The sequence below is a fragment of the Propithecus coquereli genome, unplaced genomic scaffold (assembly GCF_000956105.1).
Source record: "Propithecus coquereli isolate 6110/MARCELLA unplaced genomic scaffold, Pcoq_1.0 Scaffold8, whole genome shotgun sequence".
Lineage (NCBI taxonomy): Eukaryota > Metazoa > Chordata > Mammalia > Primates > Indriidae > Propithecus > Propithecus coquereli.
The window spans coordinates 9,831,683-9,858,643 of NW_012154173.1; the positions used below are offsets into that span (position 1 = coordinate 9,831,683).

Sequence of the window (26,961 nt, forward strand, 5' to 3'; positions counted from 1 at the left end):
TTTCCCCTCCCTCCCTGCTGGTGTGCAACACACCAGTGCCTGCTCCAGCTATGTTAAACGACATTCTTGAGCCATGTTGTCTCTCACCTGGAGAGAGAGATGCTTTTTTCTGTGCTTTTCCTCTAGTAGGAGCCATCTCCCCCTCCTCCTCCTCCCCCTCTTCCTCCTCCCCCTCCTCCTCCTCCTCCCCCTCCTCCTCCTTCTCCTTCTCCTCCTCTCCCCCTTCCTCCCTCTCCCCCATGCCCTTGCTTTGTTAGCTTCCTCCAGAAAGGCTTCCCTAATGCCCAAGACTGCGGTAGGATTCCCTCCCGTGTGCTCTGTAGCATCCTGTATCATTTGCCCATCATAGCGCTTACTAAAATGGTATTATCCTTTTTCTTATCTGTATTTCTTTTCCTGGATCCTAAACTCCTCAAGGGCAGGAACTGTTCTGTTCAGCATATTTCTCCAATGCCTTGTGCAATTCTTGGCATTAGAATCAACCCTAAGTAAATAATTTATTTTTTATGAATGAATGAGCATTAGCTGAATCTGGCTCTCTCTGACTCTTTTATTGTGATAGTTGGAAAAAGTGGGTGTAAAATGCCCAGCTAGGAGCCTGGAAAATAGGTGTTCAATAAACTGTAACTAGTGGTGGTTGTCATTCTTTGCCATTGCCACTGGACTCCTGAGAGTAGGAGCTACATCTTGCTCACGTTGTACTCTTTTCAGAGTTTAGCAATGTCTTGCACACAACAGACACCCATTAAAATATGTGATTGAAATGAATATATGTTTAATATATTAAACAAGCAGGATACATGATTGAACATTCTTCTGGGTTCGTGTTTAGAATAAAAGTAATTGCTATCTTGAGGACTTGTTTATTTTCCACAGAGCGTAGAATTTGTCTTTTTTTTCGGGCACAAATAAATGCATTTTATAATGGTAATATTTTTGAGCGAATCCAACCATTCTATTTTCTTGTAGATGATAATTTGCTGTTGGGCTTTACATTTTTTTTTTTATATTGCCAAATATCTGTGACCTGGAATTTGAAAGAATTCATTAAAATATTTAAAGTTTAAAATATAAAAACATTCTGGACTATATATTTTTGCTTCATTCTTAAAGGGCTTTTGCTTTAAAATCCGAAGAATATGTATTTACATGTTATAAGTAAGCTTTTCATTTAAATTTATGTTAGCGTTTAATCTGCATGATGGAAAATAAATTAGAAAAAACATTAACCTCTGGAATACCTTGTTTTCTTTGTTTTTTGTGTCCTGTATCTGGAGTAGCATCTCATTTTCATCAGCACTGTTGAAAGAAGAAGAAAAAATGTCAGTGCTATCTCCTGAAATCAAATTTGATACTTCTAAAGTCACCAGAAATTCCCTTGACAGTTGTTTTCATTTTGAGAGTAGCTGGAAAAGAGCAGTTTTGGAAACACAAAAGATAAGGAAAGGTAACTTCATTATTATTAATGTTTTACTTAAGAAAACATAGAAATTTATTTTTTTGTATAAATTTTCTTAGAATACATGCATTTTTCAGGCAGTCAAGAGATGTTTTATAATTTCTGTGATATTTGTGTAAGAATTATATCTTAAGTTTATGGAAAAATAGAAGCAAGTTAAAATAATTTAATTAATGTAATTCTGTGACTCATGATAAAAACAAATTTTAAAGAACTACTTCTCTTAATATTCAGTATAGTACTATCTCTGTTTGATCACACTTTTTATAGTGTTTTCTTTTAAATAACTCAAGTTGATTTTTATATTTTAAGCCACTCAAATCTTTAAAATGCCTTTACATATTAATAATTTCAACCAAAACTTTATTTTTGAGCAAGTTATAGTATCTTATGTCCTATACTTGCTCAATAAAGTCTTTGAGTCTTAAAAAAGTTTGAGAACTTTTGACATGTAAATGAGTATATTAATAGCTTCCCCCTTACTTTCAAGTTATAAATGCATTTCTTGTTCATTCTGAATTCTGCCTTCAGCTTTATTAATGGAGGTATAATTCTTGAAATAACAAAATTCAAACTACTCAAGTATTTCATCTGTTCTGGTTTTGGGTGTCTGCTATACATTTTTTTCAACGTTTTCACTGGTGAAAAAGTACCCATTAAAGGTTCTCAAAAGACACCAATTTATCCATTCTCCTATCCCCCAAATCAAATTGCTGAAAAGAGAATCCGTATGTTTTTAATGAAGAGAAATTATTTTTTTCCAAAACAGCAAAAATCAAAGCTTGCAAAATAGCCTTTTGAACATTTAACTCCAGTCCTTTTAAATTACCATTTTTGTTGTTGTGCTAGACTTGCTTTGTAGAGGATGCTTAAAATTTTTTTTCTATGTTTAAAGAACAGCCAAACCTTTAACCTCTTAATCTACTTTTTCCCCTAAATGCCTTCATACTGATTTTTTAAAAATATAATTTGATGATCTCTTGGTCCATTGATATGTGAGGTCAGTAGAATAAGCAGTCATGACTCTTCAATGTTGCTTTTTATATTAATAGTTGGTATGGAATTTTGTGGAGAGAAAATTAAAATCAATGCCTGAAGTAGAATTCTTTTACCTCTCATCGCTAGCTAATCTGATCATGAATTTATAACTCCTGTTTTTAAATTTTTTTATTTTTTAGAGACAGGGTATGGCTATTGCCCAGGCTGGAATGCAGTGGCACGATCATAGCTCACTGTAACCTCAAATTAGTGCGCTCAAGCAATCTTTCTGCCTCAGCCCCCTGAGTAGCTTTTTTAAATAGAGATGGGGTCTTGGGCTATTGCCTAGGCTGATCTTGAACTTCTAGCCTCCAGCAGTTGATCCTCCCACCTCAGACTCCCAAAGTGGTAGGATTACAGGTGTGAGCCACTGTGCCCAGCCCTTATAACTCTTGATTATTTAGGTAAAAGTAGGAAAGTTGAAAGATTCAAAGTAGTAGATAAGATTCTTAAAAGTGACTTTTATTTCAATGTGAATGTACATAGAATTCTGGGAATTTTAGTTAAATAAAATAATGACCACAGAGGACAGCGAAGACTGTGGAAGGTCTGCAAAGCTGTCCTTTTTCTTATTCTAACTCTTAATCAGTCCCTTAATCTATCCCTTCTCGTAGTCCCTGTGGTAGGAATTGAAAGATTCTCCTGGGAAAGATGCTAGATAAATTATAGTTGCTTCATTTTCCTTATTTAATGGCTGATTTTGTATTGATATATTTTATTATGCATTTTAATATGTAGTAAAAGCAGTATATATTTAATCAGGATGATTATGGTAATATTTTAAATTAGAATACACCACAGCATTTGGTCTGGAAGAGGTCAAAGAATGTGTCAAAATGCCATATTTACCAGCATTGCAAAGTTACCACAAAAGTGTAAGTTCAACGCCACTAGATGTTCATAAAAGACTGCTCCATGGTGATTTCGAGATGCCCACAGTCAGGTAGGTCATTGCCCCCCAAGCCCCTTTTGTTGACTATTTATTTGTAGTAATGCTGCTGAATGTAGAGTTTTTTCTGACTTAGTGAATCTAATTCTTTTTTGACTACTGGTTTATTTCATAAAGGATTTAATTTCTTTACTCCAAGTTAGCCATTTTATGCAGTTTGACAAGTAGGCACTTTTCTCTGTTTTCAAGTGGCATTGCCAGAAAGGATTTAAGGACTTCCTTTTAAAAAGCTTGATTGCCCTCGCCTAGATTATGCCCATGAAAGCACTGGAATTTTTAGCGATAAAAAAATTAACTCTCAGTAATATTAACAGGTTTCTGTATCCTGAACACAGAACTTGTATTTCATTTCCAGTATGATTAAAGTGGTGTGAGGGGAGATTCTGAATGAGATGTTGGCCTAATTAAGACTCTGCATTGACTATCAGGAATGAATTTTTCAGCCAGGAAAGTCTCCCTGATTCGAATACTGACATTCACAAACATTATACATCCTTTTCCTGCTATAAATCAGACTGACTAACATATCATTAGAAGACAATCCCTTTCTCCAAAGGGACCTATAAGTTAGCGAGATAGTTTCATATTCTACTCAGTTTCTGCTTTGGTTTATTCATTTATTCTTCAGATATTTATTGAATATCTAGTGCTTATTCACTTTGCTAGCCTAAAATATATGAAGCACTATAGCATTCTGAGTTGCAACTTCTTTTAGGGGAAGATTTATATTTTCATATTATTTTCTCATCATAATGAACTTTCAAGTCATCCAGTTATATATAGCACACAAGATTGGAGTTTCAGAGTATATTTCTTGAGTTTTCCAACTAGTACTATTGTTCTTGTTAAATACTCTTGAAATAAATTCTGGTAATATAAATAGAAAACTAGAACATATTAAAAAGTTGTAGATAATTTTTATTTAAATTGTGAAAATAAATAAGAACTTTGCAGAAAATTTGGGGAAAAAAGAAAAACAATTATTTGGTAATCTACCCATCCTAACACATCCATCTTCATTGTTGGGTGTTCTCGTCTATCCTTCTTTTTGTCTTGGATTTTATTTTAGTTGTGATTTTAGTGTACTTGAAATTTTTTATCCTGGCTCCCCTTTTTTTGTACTTAATGTATTAATGGCCAAGTGAGTTGTATTTAACTCATGCTAGTTTTGAACTCAGAGCCTCATGAAGCACATGTAACTCACACATCTCTTTACCTTGGCAACCACTTCAACTATTTTTCAAGTTGCATGTAACTCATGCACAGAAAACAATAAAAAAATAACAAATTTTTTATTAAATTAGAAAGGACCATTTTGTTTTTGAAGTTTTTATTCTATTTTCATAATAAAACACCATGGTCCCAAGGAAAAAATTTTTTTTCTAGTGTGGCAGTCAATGTGTTAATATTACATGTATGTATTTTATCATGTCATTACATGTCCATCAAACAGTCTTACTGGCACATTATATTTCATTGATGGGTCCACAGTTTATTTAACCATTTCCTATGGTTGAATTTTAAGTTGCTTTGACTTTTTTGGCTTTGTAAATAACACCACAATGAACGATACCATACATATTGCCTTTCTTATAATTTTTAATATTATCTGAAGACATATTTTAAAGCTATAAAATATAAAAGGCAAAATTACTCTTTCGGAAGCAAGATTATAATAAAATAAGGCAGGATCAGAGATGGCCTTATCACAATAAGGTAGAAGAGAGTGAGTTGCTCGTAGAGTAGATGATAACTTAAGTCGAAGAGGAGGGATGGCAGGGATACAGAGAGAAGAGGGACCATTTGAAACCTGAGTATAAAACCTACTAAGGACAGTCAGTTTACATCATTACCAAGACACCTGTGTCCCTGACACTCAACTTACTCTTGTCATTTTTACTGGGGGTCACAGTGCCCTTTGGGGAAGGGTGGGCATGTGTAGGGCCGTCTGTGGCAATGGACTTTGTATCAGTGTGGACCAGTCTTGTTACCCTTTCTTCAATACATGTGATAGTCTTAAAGAAACTGGAACCTTAGAAAGTACCCCTATATTGGCCCATTCTACCTCTTAATTTAGGGTCTTCATTTTGCTTGCTATTATTTCTACCCTATTTCAAAGTTTTTTTGGTTTGGTTAGGATTTTCGCTGGTGATTTGACTGTGAAATTTTTTCTAAACATTTTACGTTGACTTGAGTGTGAATTTACTTAAGTCAAAGAAGGATAATTGAATATACTTTATTCATGTTATGACAAGTGCTCTTCACATATAAAGTGGAACAGTGGTAGCTAAGTGACATAATTTATATAAAGTGTTTGGCAAGCATAAACGTTCGTTCTTTTCGCTGCCTTTGACACAAGTGTCTTCATTTTGGCCACTCTAGTGAGAACATGTCAAGTTGCCTGCAAGCGTTTTATTCTCCTCTGCATATTGCACTGTGCCCTACAAAACAACAGCATTGGCAAAGCAGGGAAGTACTCGTTTTTGTTTGGTTTGTGCACAACCCCTTACCCTCTTTTTTTCTCCATCTGTGACTATTTTATTGTAAAGTTCTGATTAAAGTCTAATATTTTTCAAATGTCTTTGTTGATAATCAAAAATTTACAGTGAGTCTCAAAGCACACTCTGGTAATATAACTAATAACAGTAATCTTAGAAGTGAAGAGTATTAAAAAGTTGCTGCTGACTTTTATTTTTTTGTTTTTTTACTTTTTTTTTTAAGAGAAGCAGAAGACGTTAAAAGCTGTTTGCTGACTTTTAAGGTTTAAAATAGTTACAAGAAGTTTGAAATTCTTATGATTGATTATCTCACCCACAGCAGATTCAATCATTATATATTTCCCCTGATAATCGACTTATTATTTAGATCTATTCCAGTAGGAACAAAAGTTAATTATGACAAAATTTAGATTGGGGTGATTGACAAGTAAAAAGGGCACAAATAAGTGATAGTTGGTATCCAACACATCCAGATGCCATTAATCTTGGTTCCCTTCCTCTTAGCATTCATTGCCTGAGTCATGACTGCTGAGAGTTATGATAAAGATCTATGGGAAGAGTCAGACATAGCACTCATCCACTGCCAAAATTTACCAGTAAAAACCAAGATGTTGGGTCGGTTCATATCTGCTTCTGATTGGATTAGTTATAATGGAGTTTCCTTTATTTAACATTTATTTAATTTCCATGTGATGTCATTCAACAAGGGAGTTACACTGAAACTATGCTGTTTGCCTCTGACTATATCTTTTAAAGTTAATATAACCCATATTTACATACAAGTGATTTTATGATAATACACAATCTTTAGGATAAAGAAGGCAGAGGAGACATACACCATGGCACCGCTTTGGGAGAAATCGAAAGGTAAGCTGGCTCATTCTTTTTTCCACCACATGTCTTGGGGTGTCACATACTTATCTTTTTTATTTTTTAAATTTCCTTTCTTTTCTTTGATGTAATTTTCTTTGTTTTGTTACTACTTCTTTTAAGCTTTGTTTCTTTTATAAAATTACCGTGTTAGTTTCATTATAAATAGACCTTCATAATCTTGGGACCCTGGGATAGGCCCTCCTCATGTCACACTTGGGCTATTTAGTCACTTGCAAACTGGTCTTTTTGTTTTGCGTCTCTGACCTTTGAAATCCTTCAACAAAAGCCTAAAGCCTTGACCTCTAATTATATTACTCTCTTGAAAAACAAGGACTTCCTCATCACCCACAGACTAAAGTGTGAACTCTTTAGCCTTGTAATGAACCCTTTGCCATCTTCCCCCAACCTCCCTTTCTAGCTTTACCTTCTAATTATCATAGCATTTTCATGAAGCCTGTATATCTATGACATCCAGCTACGGAAACTTATCTATATAGTAACAGTTTTAGTCCCCAAAAGCTACTCTTAAGTCAAGTTATTCCTAAATCCATGGTGACTAAGAGAGTTTACAGCACCAAGGTATGTTTCTACCATGTTCAAAGTATGAGTTTGTTCTTCAAAACTTTAAAATCAGGCCTTCTCACTTCTGCATTTCTGATATGTTTGATCAGAACTTTGTTTTTCATAAATAGACATAGAAAAATTTGTTGAGGCAGGTAATTACACTTTTTAATGCTGTCTACAAGATGGTAGAGAGTTTCCTAGCATTCTGGCATCTATCCTATTGCCATGGCCCTTCTATATGTTACGGATTCATGAGGCATTATACCAAGGGAGCCTTATATGGCATGTGACATAATGCATATGTCTAACATTTAAGTTCTACTATAAACTCTTGGCCATTTCTTGAAGTAATTTTACCCAAAGTTAATGGTAAAGATTCTTGAACTCTATAATCAAAACTTTTCCATTTTGTTAATTATGTTTTCTTATTTTTTGTTGATTATTGTCCAAGCCAGGGTTTTTTAATGGTGACAGTATTAACATTTTGAACCAAACAACTCTTTGTTGTCAGAGTCTGTCCTGTGCATTGTAGGATGTTTAGTAGCATCCATGGCCTCACCAGATGCCACTAGCACCCCTCAAGTTGTGAAAATCAAAAATATCTCTAGATACTGCCAAATGTCCCCAGGGCAACAAAATCGCTCCTAGATGAGAACCACTGGTCTAAGCATAACACCTTTAACATTATATGTTATTTGCCATTGTGCTTCAGACTATTGAATGATTCATCCTTTACCTATATGCAACAATTATTCCCTTAGAATTTTAAGATTTTTATAATCTTACTTATTTTTAATTTTTATCATAATCATTATTGTCTTCCTCTAGTGCTGCAGTCCCCAACCCCCGGGGCTGCAGCCCAGTACCAGTCCATGGCCTGTTAGGAAATGGGCCACGCATCACCATCTGAGCTCCACAACCCCCCCACCACCCCACCGACACTCCACCCCCCATCCCTGGTCTGTGGAAAAATTGTCTTCCATGAAACCGGTCCCTGGTGCCAAAAAGGTTGGGAACTGTTGCAAGTGCATTCGTCACTTTCATGATTTTGTACTTATGGAATAATGCAATTAAGAGAACACCTCCAAACAAAACAACAAAAACTAAAATTACCAAGTAAGGCATCCATTGACATTGTCGGTAGCAGTCAGAATTGAGTTGTTCATAACTTTGTAAGTTCAGACTGCGAAGTTCATAAGGTTAAGTGTTCATGAATTCTTCCTTGGATTTTTTCCCTCTGAATTTCCATATACTATAAACAACTTCTGTAATCAACAGACAGCATAAGATAAAAATATAAATGTTAATTAGAACAAGAGACATTTGTTTTGCATCTTGCCCAAATATTTACTTGCCATTTTCCAACAGGCCAACTTTATGGCTTCTGTGTCTTACTCACCTTTGTATCCCTGCGGTGCCAATACTAGTTTCTACAACAAATGGAGTCTTTAGTATTTACTGAAGTATTTCCTTGTTTACTTGTTGAAAATTATTCTCCTTCAGAGTCATACAAGAAGGCAGTTCCTTTATGCATTCACCAAATATGAATCAAGTATCTCAATGTGCCAGGCATTGTTCTAGGTGCTTGGGCTTAGGGTACATCCCTGAATAAAACAAAGATCATTGCCCTGCTGTAGCTTATAGTCTGTTGAGAGAATATAGCCAACAAACACAAAATACAGTAAGAGAGTCTATTGTATAGCATATTCGAATGTAAGTAAGTGCAAGAGAAACAACAAACAAAAATAGGGAAAGGGAAGTCAGGAGATCTGGGTAGAGAAGGGTAATTTACAACTTTAAATGGGTTGGTCAGAATAGGTTTAACTGAGAGTGATATTTGGGCAAAGACTTGAAAGAGGTGAGGGAGTTAAATTATTCTCTTGGGGCCACCAAAGGCCCAAGACAGGATGGTGCCTGGCCGGCTGGAAGAACAGGAGCCCAGTATGGCTAAGTAGTGGAAGACGAGGTAAGAAAAATAATGGAGTAACTGATCATGTAGTGCTTTAGAAACGATTTCTTATTTAACTCTGATCAGAATGAGGATCATTCCACTGAATAATGTTAAAAAAGAATAATTTTAATGTGATCTAAATTTTTCAAGGATTACTATGGCAACTGTCATCTGTTTCAATAGTTATACCTCTTAAAAAATGACCCTGAGAACTTTCTCCCGTGGCTCTAAGGGACAAGCTTTTATCAGTCCATCTTTACAGTAGACAAGTCTAGAGAAGCCAGCATCCTGGAGGAATAACCAAAGAGAAGGAGCCCAAATTCTATGAGCAATTTTCCCTCCACGTGTTTGTCCATCCCCAAGTGGTTGTGTGCTAGTCAGTATTTCAGGAAATCAAGCAGAAAACAGCTTCCATGAGGCTTAAGAACTGAGCAGAGATTTCAGTAACATAGCGCCTGCCGTGGAGACAGAGGTGGGAGTTTAGGACTGCCAAGATGGAGGGCCCTTGGTAAACACTCCAGGGTTTCAGTTGAAACTCCTGTAGGGCTACACACTGAATAAAGGCATACCATAACTAGTCTAGCTTTAAAAAAAAAAAATCCTAAAGTCCAGGCCAGACATGGTGGCTCACAACTGTAATCCTAGTGCTTTGGGAGGCCAAGGCAGGAGGATCAGTTGAGGCTCGGAGGGAAGGCTGAGGGGGGAAGACTGCTTGAGCCCAGGAGTTTGAAGTTACAGTGGGTTATGATTGTGCCACTGCACTTCAGCTTGGATGACAGAGCAAGACCCTTTCTCTAAAAAAATGTTTTTTAAATTAAAAAAACAAAAAAATTACTAAAATCTAGTAGTGCTGGAGTAAAGTGATCTTCCTGCCGGAAGAAAATCAAATTTTCTCTAAGGACTACAAGATAGACCAGAGCCTTATAGGTTTTCATATACAATGTCTAGCGTTCAATCAAGATTTACCAGGCATGGGGTGGGGGCGGGGAATAATGACAAAAAACCAAGAGGAGAAACAGAAGACAGAAACAGACCTACAAGTGATCCAAATATCTTAGTCTGTTTGGGATGCTATAACAAAATAGTATAAACTGGGTAGTTTGTAAACAACAGAAATTTGTTTTAGTTAGTATCTTAGCAACAAGGCTGTGCTTAGCTCTTAATCAAGCTGAGAAATGTCATCTATACCTGGATGACCATGTGCCCAGTTAAAATTCCATTACAGAGGAAGGAGCAAAAAGTTTTGAGAGTTAGGCTAATAATCTGCTACAATTCCTTTTAACTTAAAATTTCTAACTTTCTATTATAGGTATTTGGAAATGTAGTTAATTTTTGCAATTTGATCTTATAACCATCCTCTTTCCTTTTTGTTCTACCCTTCTCTGGATTCAGTATCTAGATTATAATGGCCTCATGGAATGAATTGGGGACTATTTCCTCTTTCTATTTCCTGAAGGAAATGACCTAAAATTGGAATGACCGTTCTTTCTTGAAAGTCTGATAAAATTTATTTGTAAAGTTATTTGGGTTACTCATTTTCTTTGGGGGAATCTTTTAATATTGATTCAATCATTTTAATTTTAGGACTCTTAAGGCATTCTAATCCTTCAATCAGTTTTGGTAAGTTATATTTTCTAGAAAATTTTGCTTTTTGTGTAAGTTTTAAAATTTATTAATATACAGTTTAGTCTTTGCTTTATCTGTAATTCTATCCCTCTTTTCCTAATATATATTTGTGCCTTCTTTTTTTTTTTTTTGCTTGATTAACCTCACCAGAGGTTTTCCTTTTTATTAGTCTTTTCGATTAAGAATTTTTGTCTTTTTTAAAAATCTCTTTTATTGTAACTTTCTTTTCTACTTCATTGATTTCTTCTCTTTCCTATATGTTTTCTTCCATGTTCTTTGGGTTTACTCTTTTCCTAATGTGTATCTTATACCTAGCCTATAAATTTTCAATCTTCTTTTCTAACATAGGAATTTTAGGGTACAAATCTCTCTATGTGCAACTTTTTCTGCATCACACAAGTTTCATGATAGTTATAATTTAGCTATAAGTATTTTTTATGTTCATTATGATTTCCTTTTTGACTGATGGATAATGTAGAATGTGTAAATTTCTAAATATTTGAGAATTTTAAATTTATTGTTAACAACTTCTAACTTAATTGCATTTGTCTGTATGATACTGACCCTTTGAAGTTTTTTGTCAGGTTTGCTTAATGCCTAGAATCTAGTTATTTTGTTGCTGGAGGGTCTTTTAAAGTGTCAGGTCCATTGTATAGCTAAGAATAGGAGTCCTGATTATATTCTTAATCCTCAAGTCTCTCTCTCTGAACTTCTCACTCATATTACACCTGCAAATAAAACAAAACAAACAAAAAATAACAACCACATGGGAGAGTTTAAGACAGGTTTTTTTTACACTTGAAACTGTGTGATGTTAAATAATAATATTTTAAAGCACTATGGGTCAGTATATTATTTTCAAAGCGTTATATGTTTCTAAATAGAAATGTTTTTACATATTTATATATTTAGAGGCAATATGTATTGATTACATGGGAACTTTGAGTTTGAGATCTGGGTTCCAATCTTGCCTCTAACAGTTACTGGGTATGTGCTCATGGGCAAGTTCCTTAACCTCTCTAAATTGTCTTTTTAAAATCTGAAATTTGAGATAGTACTTGCAGTTGTTTGTATAAAACAGATGTAAAGTATTTGACAAAGATCATTCAATAAATGCCATCCATCATTATAACTACCACTCCATAAGAGAAGCTTGATGAACGCTGTTTCAGTTAAGTGAATGATTTATTTTACTTTACAATTTTACCGTTTTACTCAGCATTTATGGGAAATGATTTTATTTGAAGAAAATAAATTGATAAGCACGTAAAGCATGAAATGAGTTATTTATAGAGATTGTGCCTTTTACTTTGCAATAAATTCCACAGCCATCCCATGTTTTAAGAAGTACCTCACAGACTCAGATTTAATTTTATATAATTAAATACAAGCATTTAAGGGTTTTTTTCAGCTAAATATGTTTTTAGGTGACTTGCTATCACAGTCACAGTCCCTTTAGAAAGTAAGCATTGGCATTTCCAATTCAAAGTATATGTTGTGTGAAGAACTAGTAGTGTTTAATAGTCATTCACGCACACTGAATTTTATAGAATATCATTCATGTGTGCCCAATTTAATTTTAATAGCGTATTACCCCACCCTCACCCCCAGGTTCTAGCTTCAGTGATCCTCTCACTGGAGCACCATCTCAGTACCTACAGAGGCTTTCCAGAATGGCCATACTGGAGTATGATACCATTCGTCAGGAAACAACCAGAAAATCAAAAAAAGACAAGAAAGGAGAGCTACGAGACTGCTGATGAATACCACACAGTGTGATGCTTTTTTCACTGACTTTTAAGATTTATATTTTTTCTTCTTTTTTTTAAAATATGTGATATGATGCATAATGATTTACATGGAAATGTAAATGGAAATAAAAATGGAAATGTAAATAAGAAATAAATACTTTGTGTTATAGATGGAATAATTTGTATTTTGTTAACATTTCAGAGACATTTAAATTATGATTTATGGGAATATAAGCATAAGAGAAATTACATTCCATGAATTTTATGCATGTTGATTACATCTTTTGATTCAATTTGATAAATACTTTTTGAGCGCCTGTCCTGTGCCATGAACTTTACAAGCTGCAGCAGAAGGTTTGAGGAAGAGCGAGTCCTTACTGTTGAGGTTGGAAGGGGATCAATAGGACCCCCTCCTTTTCCCTGCTTGGGTTTAGAAACAGTGTGAGGTAAGTATTCGGGCAGCGAAGATCAAAACATTAGCTTGGTTTGCTGGCTGACTGTCTGGGGAATGGGAGACCCTGTCGTGAGTGTGTAGCAACAACAGGCCTTCCAATCCTGATCTTCAGAACGGGGCAGATGTGCACACCTGGGCGGTGCTGGTGACCTCGGGCTCGCCTGCCGCACCAGGGCCTTCACTGCAAGCAGGACAGGCTCTCCACTGCGAGGACAGGCAGATCCCACAGGGGAAGGGCGGCTGGGGAGAGACTCCAAACCCCTCCTCGAGAAAGCCCGAGGAGTGGGGAGGAGTGTGTGTCTGTACACCTCCCTGAGAAAAGGGGACAAATCAAGGATACCAGTGACTGTGATCCCAAGGAGAGTGGGCTCCAGGCCATAAGAGACCACGGGGTATTACAGAAGTTCAGAAACAGGGCAGTAACATCCAGAAGGGTGGAAGAGAAAGCTTCACAGAAGATGTGATGTTTGAAATGGGACTTAAAAGTAGGAGAGATGGAAGAAGAGGGCATTTTTAGAAAGAGGAGAAAATATAAGTAAAGATATACTATGCATTTGGGAATGATGCACGTGACCGGAGCACTAGGTAGTATAGAACAAGCGTCATAAATTCAGATGTGTGCAGGCACCAAGGCAGTACCAGATTGAGAGACACCGGTCAGGTGTAGGCTGTGGTGAGCTGGCACCTGCTTCTCCATCTGGAAGAGCACTGGCTGCCTAGCTTTGTGCCACATAGGTCCAAAGTGCCAGATGTTCCGACTTTTCATGAGAAGCCAGAATCTGGATTTTTATGTGAAACCTTCCAATGAATGTATAATGCTAGCAACTAATTTGAAATAAGCAACTAATTCAAAACGTATGAATCCATTGTATGGACCAAAGAAAATTACATGTGCAAGCCAGATCTGGCTTTCTGGGGCCATTCATTTACAGCTTCAGGGACAAAGGAATAGATGACAATGGGGCTTAAAAGATAACTTGATGACAGATGATAGAAAATCTCCGATGCCAAATGTGAGTTTATATTTAACCTATTTCCCAGTGGGAGATTTGAGAATGAAAGTAAATAATTGCTTCTGTGATTTGGGAAGATTCATCCAAGTATATTTGTAAGCTAGATTGTGATGGGAGGACACTGAAGGTTGGGAAACCAGTTAGGAGGTTATTATAGAAATGAAGGTAAGAACATGTCAGTAGAAGGATAGAAGCAGGAATGGGAAGGAAGGACCTTCTCATTAGGATAGCAAGGCAGAGGACCTCAGATCAACTGTTTAGATGCAGAATATCAGGAAAGAAAGAATCAAAACCAGCTCAGATTTCCAGTCTTAGAAATAAGAATCTCAGGAGGAGGTGCTAGTTTTGGGGGAGTAAGAGGATGAATGGAACGTAGGGTGTACTCAGTTTAGGGTGCCATCAGGATGTCCACATAGAGATGCCAAACAGGTATTTGAAAAGTAGGTCTGTCAGTATGAGAAAAGATATTGAATAGAGTTAGAACTTCAAGAAACTTTTGCATAGCAAAGACTGAGTTTTACCTGATAAAACAGTGGAGAGAGAAGAGAGCCCCAATTCAGAAGGGATGGGAGGAAATAGGAAGAAGACAAAAGAAGAAGAAGGAAGAGGAACTATCACAGATACAGGAGAATGAGCATATCCCATGTTCTTGTATGCTTTATATTAATGTATACAAATATACTATTAATATGTATGTGTTTGTTTGCATTATTGTGAAGCACTAGTTCCTAGGGGGATAACTATTAATACGTAAACTTAAATGGGTATATTTGTGCTTACATCTGAATTTTGATTGAGAATGATTTAAATATCACCTGTATCTTTTCAATCTTCTGATCACCTCCTCCAAGTGTGGTCAGTGATTTAAGCAATAGCAAGCAGGTGGAAAGTTATTCTCAAACAAAAATTTGGTGAACGTTTTTTTGGATGAACACTTCTAAACACCTTTGATTATCAGATGGATTTCCTTTATTGAACTACTGTGTCTCTACACATTTAATATTATTTATAAACCTTACGAAAACCCTAAAAATAGGTAGAGGATATTATTCTTGTTTTATAAATGAAGTAAATTTAGGGTCTTTGTTTTACACTAGGTCTCTAGCCAGCAAATGGGAGGATTCTAGCATTCTAACCTACTAGAATTCAAAGTTCATAATCATAAACTCCATGAAAGAGTAATTTAAAAAGCCTTAAACTTAGCTGATATGTGTAATCATGGTTTAATCACTTAAAATTTAGGGCAAGATAGTATTTCCACAGACAAAAATATCTCTTAATATTGAGTTGAGTTCCTGAGTTATGATACTAACACATCTTGGAGCATTTATACTAGTAGAGTGGAAAGCTGGGATCGTGTACATGGATAATTATGTCTGTCTCCCATCTTCCTATAAAATAGTTCAACTCAAGCCAATTCAAGAAAGGAGTGGAATGTTTATTTCTTTTTAATGAGATGTGCTGACAATAATTAATCACCTTTTTAGCCTTCAGATAAAATTTAATTTAACTTATGTTTTTCATTAAATCCTTTTTTATAAAAAACCACAGGCTCTACTTCCTTAAATTACATTTACTTTTTTTGTTCCTTACGAAGTTTTTTGAAAAACCAGCATGTATTAATACACAGAAGGCTGAAATCACCCCCAAGTAAGGTAAACTCAAGATTCAGAGATAAGAATGAGATGCCAACTTCTGATAATGCAGCTACCATGGATGTTAAACTTATGTTTGAGATTGAGTACAATCCTTCCAGAAATGACTCTTTTGCAGTTGTGATTTGGAAGTATAAGCAATATCAATCATAACCTTGGGAAACTGTACCTTATGATAAATATTTAGGATAGGAAGATAGAGTCCTGATTTTAGGCTGAGAAAACAGTTCTTTACAAAGAATAATTACTTCAGTGAAGGACAAATCATTACTCAGTGATAGTTGCAAAGAAATTTTCTAAGACCCGCTTCCTTTTTTCTACTTCTCTGCTCACTAAGCAGTCTTCTCAAATGTGTTTTAGACCCTGAGTAAATATATCCACTAAAATGCAGATGCCTTCTTTGGATGGCATGTCTTAGATCTGGGATGGGCTATGTTAATTAATGTGTTGCTATTCTGACTCCTGGTACCTGTGAATTTGGTTGGTGTGAATTGGTACACATACCGTGATCATCAAACTAATGAATTGAGGGCTTTTTAAATTTTATTTTATTTTATTTTATTTTTGAGAATCTCACGCTGTCGTCTGGGCTAGAGTGCCATGGGGTCAGCCTAGCTCACAGCAACATCAAGCTCTCGAGCTCAATCCTCTTGCCTCAGCCTCCCAAGTACCTGGGACTACAGGCACACGCCACTACGCCCGGCTAATTTTTACTATTTTTAGTAGAGACAGGGTCTCACTCTTGCTCAGGCTGGTCTCGAATTCCTGAGCTAAAGCGATCCTCCCACCTTGGCCTCCCAGAGTGCTAGGATTACAGGCGTGAGCCACCTCGCCCGGCCTGAAGGCTTTTTTTAATTAGAAAAATCACTTTAGAAATATTGAAAAATAATATACAATTTTAGAGATATCAGCAATGTAGCATAGTACTAAAAGAAACTCTAAAATCACCTCGAATCTCACTACTCATAAATAATATCAGGTGAACATCTTTCTTTTTCTGTATCTTTGCAAATAGAGGAGAAACACTTTTATTAAAATGGGATGATTCCATGCATGCTACGTTTAAATAAAGTTATTCAACTTAATTTTTACCAATATAAGAAAAACTTAAGTGAAACTGAGGACACTGCTTAAATTCAAATATTAATTTAAAAATTATATATCATAAATCTATATTTAAATCCAGTTTTAGATTAATCTTTGGATCTAGATCTTCTTTCTTAAAAGATTCCTCCACAAGGCTTTTCAAACTGAAGCATGCTTCCAGATCTTCTGCAGAACTTGTTAAAATCCTGATTCCTGTAGGTCTGGAGTGGAGTCTGAGAACCTGCATTTCTGACAAGCTCCCAGGTGACCACACTCTCAGTAGATCTGCCTTAGAATCATGCGCATCTGGAGTCCCCTGGTGAACTTTGCAAACTACCATTGTCTGGGCTGTACCCTTAGAGATTCTGATCTAATTGGTTTGGGGTGGCCTCTCAAACACAGATAATTTTTTAAAGATTCCCAAGGAGCCTAATGTACAGCTATGTCTGAGAACTATTGTCGTAAGGTTGAGAGATTATGAAAAATATTCAGCTGTCTATAGAAAGCTTTAGAAGAAAAACAAAACAAAACAAAAAAACAAAAAAGAAAAATATTCAGAGATTGAAATGGCCATTTTTCTTCCCTTCAGGGCTTTATGGAGGTTATTTCATTGTCTTCTGGTATTAATTGTTGCTGTGCAGAAATCTGATTCCTCACAATGTTTTATCCCTTAGATTATTTGCCATTCCTTCCTGGATGTCTGAAGATTTTCTTGATTCTTGAAACTGAATCAGAATATGATTCACTGTAGGCTGTACCGATTCAAAATGTCCTGGAACATGGTGTGTTCTTTCAAGGCTGCTGATTCAATTCTTTCTACATTTTGGGGAAATTTTCTTTTATTAAATCTTTGAATACTTACTCTTTCTGTTCCATACTTTTGAGTTCTCTACTTCAGGGAGACCAAATATTGGAATCACCTTCAACTGTTCTAAATATTTGGAGAGCTGGAGAATAAGAATTTGTCAATATTTTCTATTTTCTTTCTGATTGCTTAAATCTGTGCAGTCACTGCTGGTTATTTTAGCGTTTCTCCTAAGTCAGCAATTCAGTTTCTATAAGAGCTGTGTCTCTTTTCTTCCTTGCTGTTTCTAATTTATTAATTCTGTAATGATATTATTTGTGTCTCCAATCTATTTTCTTAGGTCTGCCATCACTTTTTATCTAATTTTATGTTCAGCGATTGGCAAATTTTATTTTATTTTTCTTGTAAAAGGCTAAGTAGTAAATATTTTAGGCTTTGCAGACCATACAGTATCTATTGAAACTACTTAACTCTGACATTGTAGCGTGAAAACAATTACAGACAATCTATAATTAATGAGCATGACTGTGTTTCAATAAAATTTTATTTATAAAAATAAACCACTGGCTAGTTCATTCTCAGTAGTAGTAATGTGTTTAGCACCCAAGTGTTTAAGTAATTGTTAAAATGTTCCTCCTCCCCCTTCTTAAGATAAGTTTTTTTTTATTTCAAATGTCCAATACATGAGTGGATTAATAAAGCATGGTATATGTATACCATGGAGTACTACTCAGCCATGAAAAAACAATGGTGAACTAACATCCCTTGTATTATCCCGGATGGAGCTGGAGCCCATTCTTCAAAGTAAAGTATCACAAGAATGGAAAAACAAACACCACATGTACTCACCATTAAATTGGCACTAAAATAAGCTCTTAATTCATTGCCTCTGGGGTTACTTTCCTAATTCTCCTAAGAGTGGGTGCCGCTTCTTTGTTCTCACAACAACACTTTGTTTATAAGCAGCATGATCATCACCAGGTTGCTTTAATAATAACCAATTATTTTTGCATGTTCCTTATGGGCAGGGCATTGTTCTAAATGCTTTTCATCTACTATCTTGTTGAATCTTCCCAACAACCCAGCTTTACAATCCCAGTTGACTCATTCTCATTCCATTCCCCTGTGGGACGATTACGCACCTCTGCTCTCTTCAGATCACCAGTGTCTTCCCTCGACCTCTCGCTCTGAGCTCATGATCCTTCTCCTTATTTCGCTGAGAAAATAGAAGCAGTCAGGAGCGAACTTCATTTACTCCAAACCCCAGTCTGTGAACCTGCCTGCCTCTGTACTCACACACGTCCCTGCTCGTGTTCCTACGGGCAACCCCTTCACTCGCGCGGCGGGTGCATCTGCATCTCCCCTCACTCCGCAATTGTATCCCCAAATCACCACAACTCTCCCTCTTAATCTCATCATTTCCACTAGCACAAAAACTCACTACAGAACGTGACTTAAATGAACATGTGAGCCTACATCTTGTGATCTGCTACTCCATTTCTTCCTTTCCCTTTACAGCAAAACTCCAGAGTACTCTGTGCTCAGTCTCCCTTCCGCAACCCCCTTTCTCCCTCGAGCCCACTCCAGGCAGGCCATTGGCCTCTCCCCTCCACTAAAACAACGCTTGTCAAGGTTTCTGGTAACCTCCATGTAACCAATACCAATGATAATTCTTAGTCCTTATTTGATCTCTCAAACAGCTTTTTTTTTGAGACAGTCTCGCTTTGTTGCCCAGGCTAGAGTGAGTGCTGTGGCGTCAGCCTAGCTCACAGCAACCTCAAACTCCAGGGCTCAAGCAATCCTTCTGCCTCAGCCTCCCGAGTAGCTGGGACTACAGGCATGCACCACCATGCCTGGCTAATTTTTATATATATATATTAGTTGTCCAGATCATTTCTTTCTATTTTTTAGTAGAGACAGGGTCTTGCTGTTGCTCAGGCTGGTCTGAAACTCCTGAGCTCAAACAATCCACCCGCCTCGGCCTCCCAGAGTGCTAGCATTACAGGCGTGAGCCACCACGCCCGGCCTCAAGCAGCTTTTGACATAATCGATCTCTCTCTCTCTTCCTTGAGGAGGCTTCCAGAGCTTGCTTCTCTTTCCATTCTCTTCCTGCCTTTCAAGCCACTTCCTCTTAGTTTCCTTAACAACATTTACAGCTAGCACAGTGGGATATGTGGGACTGGAGCGCCTCCAAGGAAGAGACTACTTCTTCATTTCCACGTCCCTGGTGCCAGCGCTGTGCCCAGCACAAAGTGCGAACTGAGAAGAGCATATTATTTTGCAAGAAGGATGTCAGAGCTAGAGGTCAGTTGGTGATAAGATAGTTTAATCCAGAGACACTGGACTCTTTAGGTAACATGAGGAAGATGGGACCAACTAATGGAATGTCCAAGGAGTGGGGAACAGGTAGGAGACCCAGACGGGTAAGTGGCAAACTTAGGTGAGGACCTGACAGAAGGAGGAAATTGAGTCTAGTCTGGCAGGCACTGTCTTTAAGACAGTTAACAGCATGTAGTTGGGAGACCATTTCCTGGTCTTTAGTCAGAAACCCACTGTCTCAGGGCTGGTTCCCTGGGAAGCAGACTCCAAGTTGGAGATAGGTGCGCAGGAATTTTACCGGGAGTGCTGGTGTCAATAAGAGCACCGAGGAGGGAGAGTAGGCAGAATGACTGGGTAGAGGACTTGAACAGCAAAGCAGTCTCGGTGAAAGCTTCCGCCAATCCCACGTAGACCTGAGGAGCTGGAAAAGCCCTTCGGGATTGTTCCACCTGGAAGCAAAGGGATTTCACCTTTAATAAACTCCAGCCCTCCCTGCACTGATGAGTCATTGGATCATGGGGTTATGGATCATGGGCTGTGACCCTGGCAAGGTGGCTCTCTCCTGCTGAGGGAAATGTCTGAAGAGGGACTCTGGTGTGAGCACTGTCAACAACTGGGGAACAGGTACTGCAGCCCTAAAGGGGAGATCTGGGTGGCACCCTACAGCATCCACTACCCCTCTCTCCAGAGAAGCCAAAGTACAGTATTAAATAGGGAATGAAGACAAGACCACGAGTGGAAGAAGAAGACGGCTTGACCATGTACGGATAACAGTCCTATTAGGAAATGGCTCAACAAAGAGCCTTATGGACAGGGTTAAGGAAGCAGACAAGATTGTGACGTACCCAGAGACTAACACCGTGAAAAGCTGTTACCACCCTTAGGGCTAAAGGGCCAAAGGGAGGGAACAACAAGTACCCAAGACTGGTTAATTGATAAACAATAGAAATTTATTTCTCACAATTCTGGAGGCTGGGAAGTCCAAGATCAAGGCACCAGCATGTTCTGTGTCTGTTAAGGGCCCCCATCCTTTTCCTTCCAAGACAACGCCTTGCTGCTGCATCCTCTGGGGATGAACGCTGTGGGAGAAACGCTGAGAGGAGAAACGCTGTCTTCTCTCATGGCCAAAGGCAGAAGGGCAAAAGGGATGGACTCCCTCTGTCAGTCCCTTTTATAAGGGCACCTACTCTCATTCCTCATGGCCTCATCACCTCTTAAAGGCTCCCTCTTAATACTATCACATTGGCAACACCTGAATTTTGGAGCAGACACATTCAAATCCTAGCACTCATCTGATTTCATTTGAGCCTTGGAAGATGCAGTTACATGTGGATGTAATACACAGATGGCTTTGTGGATGAGGACAACAGAGGGTTCCCACATCAAATGGTTCCCTCGCTGTCACATAGTTTCTAGGAGGAGCTCCCCACACCTCTCTGTCATTAGGTGCGTCATAGACTCATACAGTCAACTATATCATTTCAAGTGTTTAACATATCTTTGGCTTTTCCGTCTGGATTTTTCTGCATTTGAAAATCAGGAGGACTGCCACGTGGAATTGTGAAGAGCTGGCTATTATTCGAAAGGGTTTGGGGTGTTGAATAAAGGACTGATGTCGGCAGACAGCCCCAGTCAGAAGAAAGGTGAATTAAGACCTGCTTTAGAATAAATATTTGTGATTCCTCGAACAGTTCTTGGCTCTTAATGTATGGTGTTTTCAAAATGCTTACAGTTTGGAGCCTGATTGATGCTTATGTTTAAAGAAGCATAGAAATTGCCATCAGTACCTGGTGTTCCCACAGAGGATTAAGCTAAACACAGAAAATGCGTGTGTTCACCGTTACAGGCGCAATTTACAGTCCTTGGCATACAAGCTGATACCTACACAAGATGGATATGTGAGGAGAGGGATGCTTTTTGATTCATTGAGAGTGTTCTGCTTGTGCCATGTTTTTATCTGAAACTAGAGAGACATCAGTCTGTAACTTTTCTAGAACTCTATGAGCCTGAGTATAATCTGAGATCATGTGTGCATGAAAAGAGACCAAAAACTGGATCTGGTGAAATAAAACCACCAAGAATCTTATCCAATAACGGATTATTTCTGAGGCAGCTGACAACTTAAAGTCTAGGTTATAGAGTGGTGTTTTGGTGACAACACCACAAAAGAGGGAAGAAAAGAAGACACCTTTGACTCACGCAAGCCAATTCCATTTAATGTAAATGTATTTTAGCAGATTAAATGCCTTCACAAATTGATTTACACTTTAAAAGATTTGGCAAATATATTTGACAGAATTTCTGACAACTATGCCCTCCCCTCCAACTACAGGCTGTGCTTCTACAATCATTTTTTAAATTGTGATAAAATATACAAAACATAAAATTTACCATCTGAACTATTTTTCAGGTGTACAATTCAGTAGCATTCAGTACATTCACCTGCATAATCTCGAGTACTCTTGGTGTTTTGTTTAGGACTGACTTCCATTCTTCTCTTACTTTATTTTTTTTCCCCTTGGCTTCACGCCTGCCATTCCAACATATAGGCAGAAAATTTTGAAGCTTTGTACAAAAAGGAAAAAAGAATGATCTACATAGCACCCGTGGAAAAATATCTCATCAAAAACTTAGTTAGTAGAGGCCACACCTGTAATCGCAGGATTTTTGGGAGGCTGAAGCAGGAGGATGGCTTGAGGCCAGGAGTTCAAGACCAACCTGGGCAACATAGAGGGACCCCCCCCCATAAAATTTTTTTTAAAAATTAGCCAGGCATGCACCACCACGTGCTTGTAGTCCCAGCTACTCTGGAGGCTGAGGCAGGAGGATTGCTTGACTCAGGAGTTTGAGGTTGCAGTGTGCTCTGATGACACCATTGCACTCTGGCCTGGGTCACAGAGTGAGAGCCTATCTTCCCCCAAGAAAAACTGAATTAGCGGAGTGAGCTGCTGAAGCCTTTACTTGTGCTTTGTCTTACACTGCCATAGCAAGAGGGCCCCTCTCCTGGGCTTCAGTGTGGTTGGAGGGCTGGGTAGTAGTGAGGAGGAGGAAAGGTATTCACTTCTCAGAAAGAAGTTGAAGCTTTTTGTGTTTCTTCTGTTTCTTTTCTTTTCTTTTTTTTTTTTCTGTGAACTTAGTAGAGAAGCAGCTTTTTCTGAGGAAGGTTGGGTCTTCCTCAACTCTATGGAGGCTAAACAAATCTTGTTATGCCTTGGGACCCTTCCATTGCCAAACTCTAACTGATGGACCCTCAGGAGAAGAGAAGGAGAGGAATGAGCTCTTTTGTGCTGGAGGACTCTGGTCCAAAACAGATCAGAGGGGAGAGAAGAAGGTTTCTGTATTCTGATGATCAGATGCCTGGGAGCCCCAACGTGACACAGGTCTGGGAACTGGCACAGGGCCCAAGACATGTTGTGCTGGTGAATGCTTGTGCTGGTACCTGAGAGGACAGAGGATCTGTCCACCTCAACCCCACAGCTTTAGGAAAGAGTTGTCACAACTTCAACATTGATGGACACTGGTTGTAGAGAGGGGGTTGCAAGCTGCCAGAGAAATGTAGGGACTCTGGTGTTGCTTATAGAGACTGGATAGGACCGAAGGCAAAAAAAGTTCTAGTCTTATACTGAGATGAAAACACAGTGACAAGTCCTTGGCAGGACTGCACCTTAGGGGGAGCCCCCAAGCAGGGGGACAAAAGGGCATAGACGACCTTGTTATACTGCAGTTCGAACCTGTGAATTCTTGTGAAAATCATAGTAGCTCAAGGAATCTTCCTTATGATTTGTCAAGATTAGAGAGATGTGTACTCTTGAATTCTTAGTGGAAGCTGTAGATGGCCTTAGGTGGAGCATACAGTTTCTGCTTATAGCGAGATTATTAGCATCAACGCACCAATCGCTGAGCCTGAGACAAGATGGCGCTGCAGTGGATATTTACGGATGAGTAGGCTATCGTTCCTGCCTTCCGGGATTTTACATGCTAATGTGGATGGATGAACAGGATAGCATGTGATGGGATGGCATGAATGTTGTAAACTAACAGAAACACACAGCACTGACTTTCTTTGAAACTTCATTTCTGGCATGGAGGGCACATTAAGTCAGCAAGAGAAATACAGTTATGAAGAAATCTATTAGGAAAATTACCAATTAATCAATTTATTGCAATATACATTGGTCTCGAATATATCAGACACTAAGTTAGCCACTGGAAATCCAAAGAAAAACAAGCGCGATCCTTGTCCTCGCAGACCTGACACAGAGGAAGAGGAGATCGACAGCCATTGCAGCGCAGTATAAGGAGAGGGATCAGCCCCCATGTCTCTGCGCCCTCTTCTTGGGTGGAATTCCCAGGACCACTTGGATCCTGGAGCATCCTGGTCAATGAAGTCACTGAATGGGTGACAGGCACAACCCTGCTGTACTTGGGCAGGCAGGAAAGGAAGGTGGAGGAAGGGGAAGAGGAAGGGCAGGAAGACCCTGCCAGGGTCTGAGTATGTCACCCACAATACTCAGCCATGGCTAAACCTCTCTAAGACAACATGGTTAAAGCTGCAACTTTCCAAGTGGCCCGAGAACATTGGCCAACCCTGCACCCAAACTCATCAGCTCCATCCTATTTCTCTGCAGGTTCATTGCAGCTTGTCCATGCCCTGGGAAGGCCTATAGGGTGTGGCTACGGCCTGAAGTGATTTCCAATCCCTCTTGAGATCCAACCAAGGGGTCAGGGAGGTGGCCTTAGGCGTCAGTCTGGAACCTCACATGGCTGGCTGGGTGCTGAGTGCCACATCTGTTGCTTTCAGAGCAGTTGGGAGTATCGCGGACCTTCTAGCAAGCTGGTGGGCATCTTAACCCAGCATGTCTTAGTCAGCTCTGGCTGCTAGAACAAATTCCCATAGACTAGGTGCTGAAACAATACATGGTTACTTCCCACAGTTCTGAACGCTGGGAAGTCCAAGATCAAGGTGCTGGCAGGGCTGGTGCTGGGTGACAGCCTGCTCCCGGGTTTGCAGGTGTCTTTCTTATTGTGCCCTCACATGGTGGAGAGTGAGAAAGGGATCCCATGTCTCCTCCTCACTAATCCCATTCATGAGGGCTCCACACGTGGGCTCTGATGCCAGGCTGCCTGGGGTCAAATCCCTGCTCTAAAAGTTGCCAGTTGTTTAACTGAGGTAAAGTTTCTTTACCTCACTGAGTATCAAAATGGAGATGTAAAAAACCCAAAATAGTAACAACGGCTACTTCTTGGGGGTGTTGGGAGACTTAAGGGAAAGAATGTATATAAAACTCTTCATTGGCGTCTGCCACGTGGTGCTTAATTATGTTATTATAACCCTTCGGGAGGGTTCCCACCACTCAGAGATTGAGCAAAACCCTTGGCGTGTCAGGGTGTGTGAGAAATGAAACATAACATGAGTAGTTCTGTAACCTGAGAAGGGTTGAGGGGCCACTTCCCCTCTTCGGAAGGGGTTGAGTGGGATACAATTACCAATCCTTGGTTTTCTCTTCAATCTTAGCAGGCAGGGTATAATTTTAATAAGATGAAAGGAAGCTTGCAGATTCCGATGACAAAGAATCTCACAGGCCACCCTAGTGTGTCTGCAGCTTCCCTGATCATCCTTAGGAATCTGGATTAAGGAATGTGCAGTGAAGGGACACGTTCGTGCCAATGAGGTCTCGTTTTCCCCCCAGGTGGGGAGGGGGGATCGAGGCGGGAGAAGAGCCCAGCTCCAGTCCTCTGTCAATAATTGGTGCTGTTAAAACAGGGGTGGTGGTGCAAGTGTGTTCCAGAGAGACTTCCATGAGCATTCCTGAGCTCCGTTCCGCAGGGCGGCAGCTCCGATTTCTTAAACTGCCTGATAAGAGCTTATACTTTTGACTCAGGGAGAAACCTATGTCCCTAGCTCTGTTCTTGCAAAAGATTAAGTAAATGTTCATACTGGAGTGTAATTAAAATGTTCATACATATTCTCTTTAATACATTTTTACATCGGCCCCTTCCTTTCCCCTTCACGTTCCAAGTAAACACCAATATCTAACTTTTGTACTCACACTATTTTGGTTCAAGAAAACAACCCTGAATCTATGATTCCCTCCCACGCCCCACGCCCTCCTCCTGCCAGTCCCGGAATGGCTTCCTCCTTTCTTCCAGGGATTTTTTCTTTATTCACAGCCCTATTGCCCAGTGGTTAACACGGATGCAGGGAGACACAGGTGAATGTAACGCACTGGAAATCGTCAATCGGCGAGTACTTACTGTATTCCGCCCGCATCTTGAGAACAGCAGCTTTCGCTGTCCCCGCCCTGCCCCCAGGTGTCCAGGAAGCAGTACTGTCCCGGGAGTCTGCAAACAGTGAGCCATAGAATCGCTAGATTGCTAAGGAGTGTGACGTCTCCACGGAGACCCATGAGATGATGAAGATAGGTCCAGAGCAGTGAATATTTAGTGGCTGTGCAGATTAGCAACTCCCACTGTCGCGTGCTCAATCTATGTCAAGTACTGTACGAAGCACTAACAAGCATTATTTCACTCATTCTTCACAAGCCCAATGAGACAGCTATTACTGTTGTCACTATTCGCCCCATTTTTGATGGGGTTCTGAGAGGTTAAGTAACATTCCTGAAGTCTCATGGCTAATTAATGGCAGAATTGAGATTTATTTTTTTATCATATTTTATTTTATTTTAATTTTTTTTAGAGACAAGATCTCATTCTATCACCCAGGCTAGAATGCAGTGGCCTGATCGTAGCTCACCGTAACCTCAAATTCCTGGGCTCAAGCGATCCTCCTACCTTAGCCTCCCAAGCAACTGGCACTGCAGGCATGTGCCACCATGCATAGCTAATTCCTTTTTTTTTTTTTTTAATTTTTTTTGTAGAGATGAGATCTTACTATGTTGCCCAGGCTGGTCTGAACTCCT

At 38.9% G+C, this 26,961-nt stretch overlaps 1 protein-coding gene across 1 annotated transcript; it reads left to right on the plus strand.

Moving 5' to 3' along the window:
* Positions 1 to 1,281: 1,281 nt before the first annotated feature.
* On the plus strand, positions 1,282 to 12,751 carry LOC105825424 (chromosome unknown open reading frame, human C8orf89). The gene is made up of 4 exons (XM_012663199.1): positions 1,282 to 1,447; positions 3,287 to 3,440; positions 6,756 to 6,811; positions 12,570 to 12,751. The coding sequence occupies exons 1-4, from the start codon at positions 1,321 to 1,323 to the stop codon at positions 12,716 to 12,718; spliced, it is 486 nt and encodes a 161-aa protein (XP_012518653.1). The 5' UTR covers positions 1,282 to 1,320; the 3' UTR covers positions 12,719 to 12,751.
* The last annotated feature ends 14,210 nt before the right edge of the window (positions 12,752 to 26,961 follow it).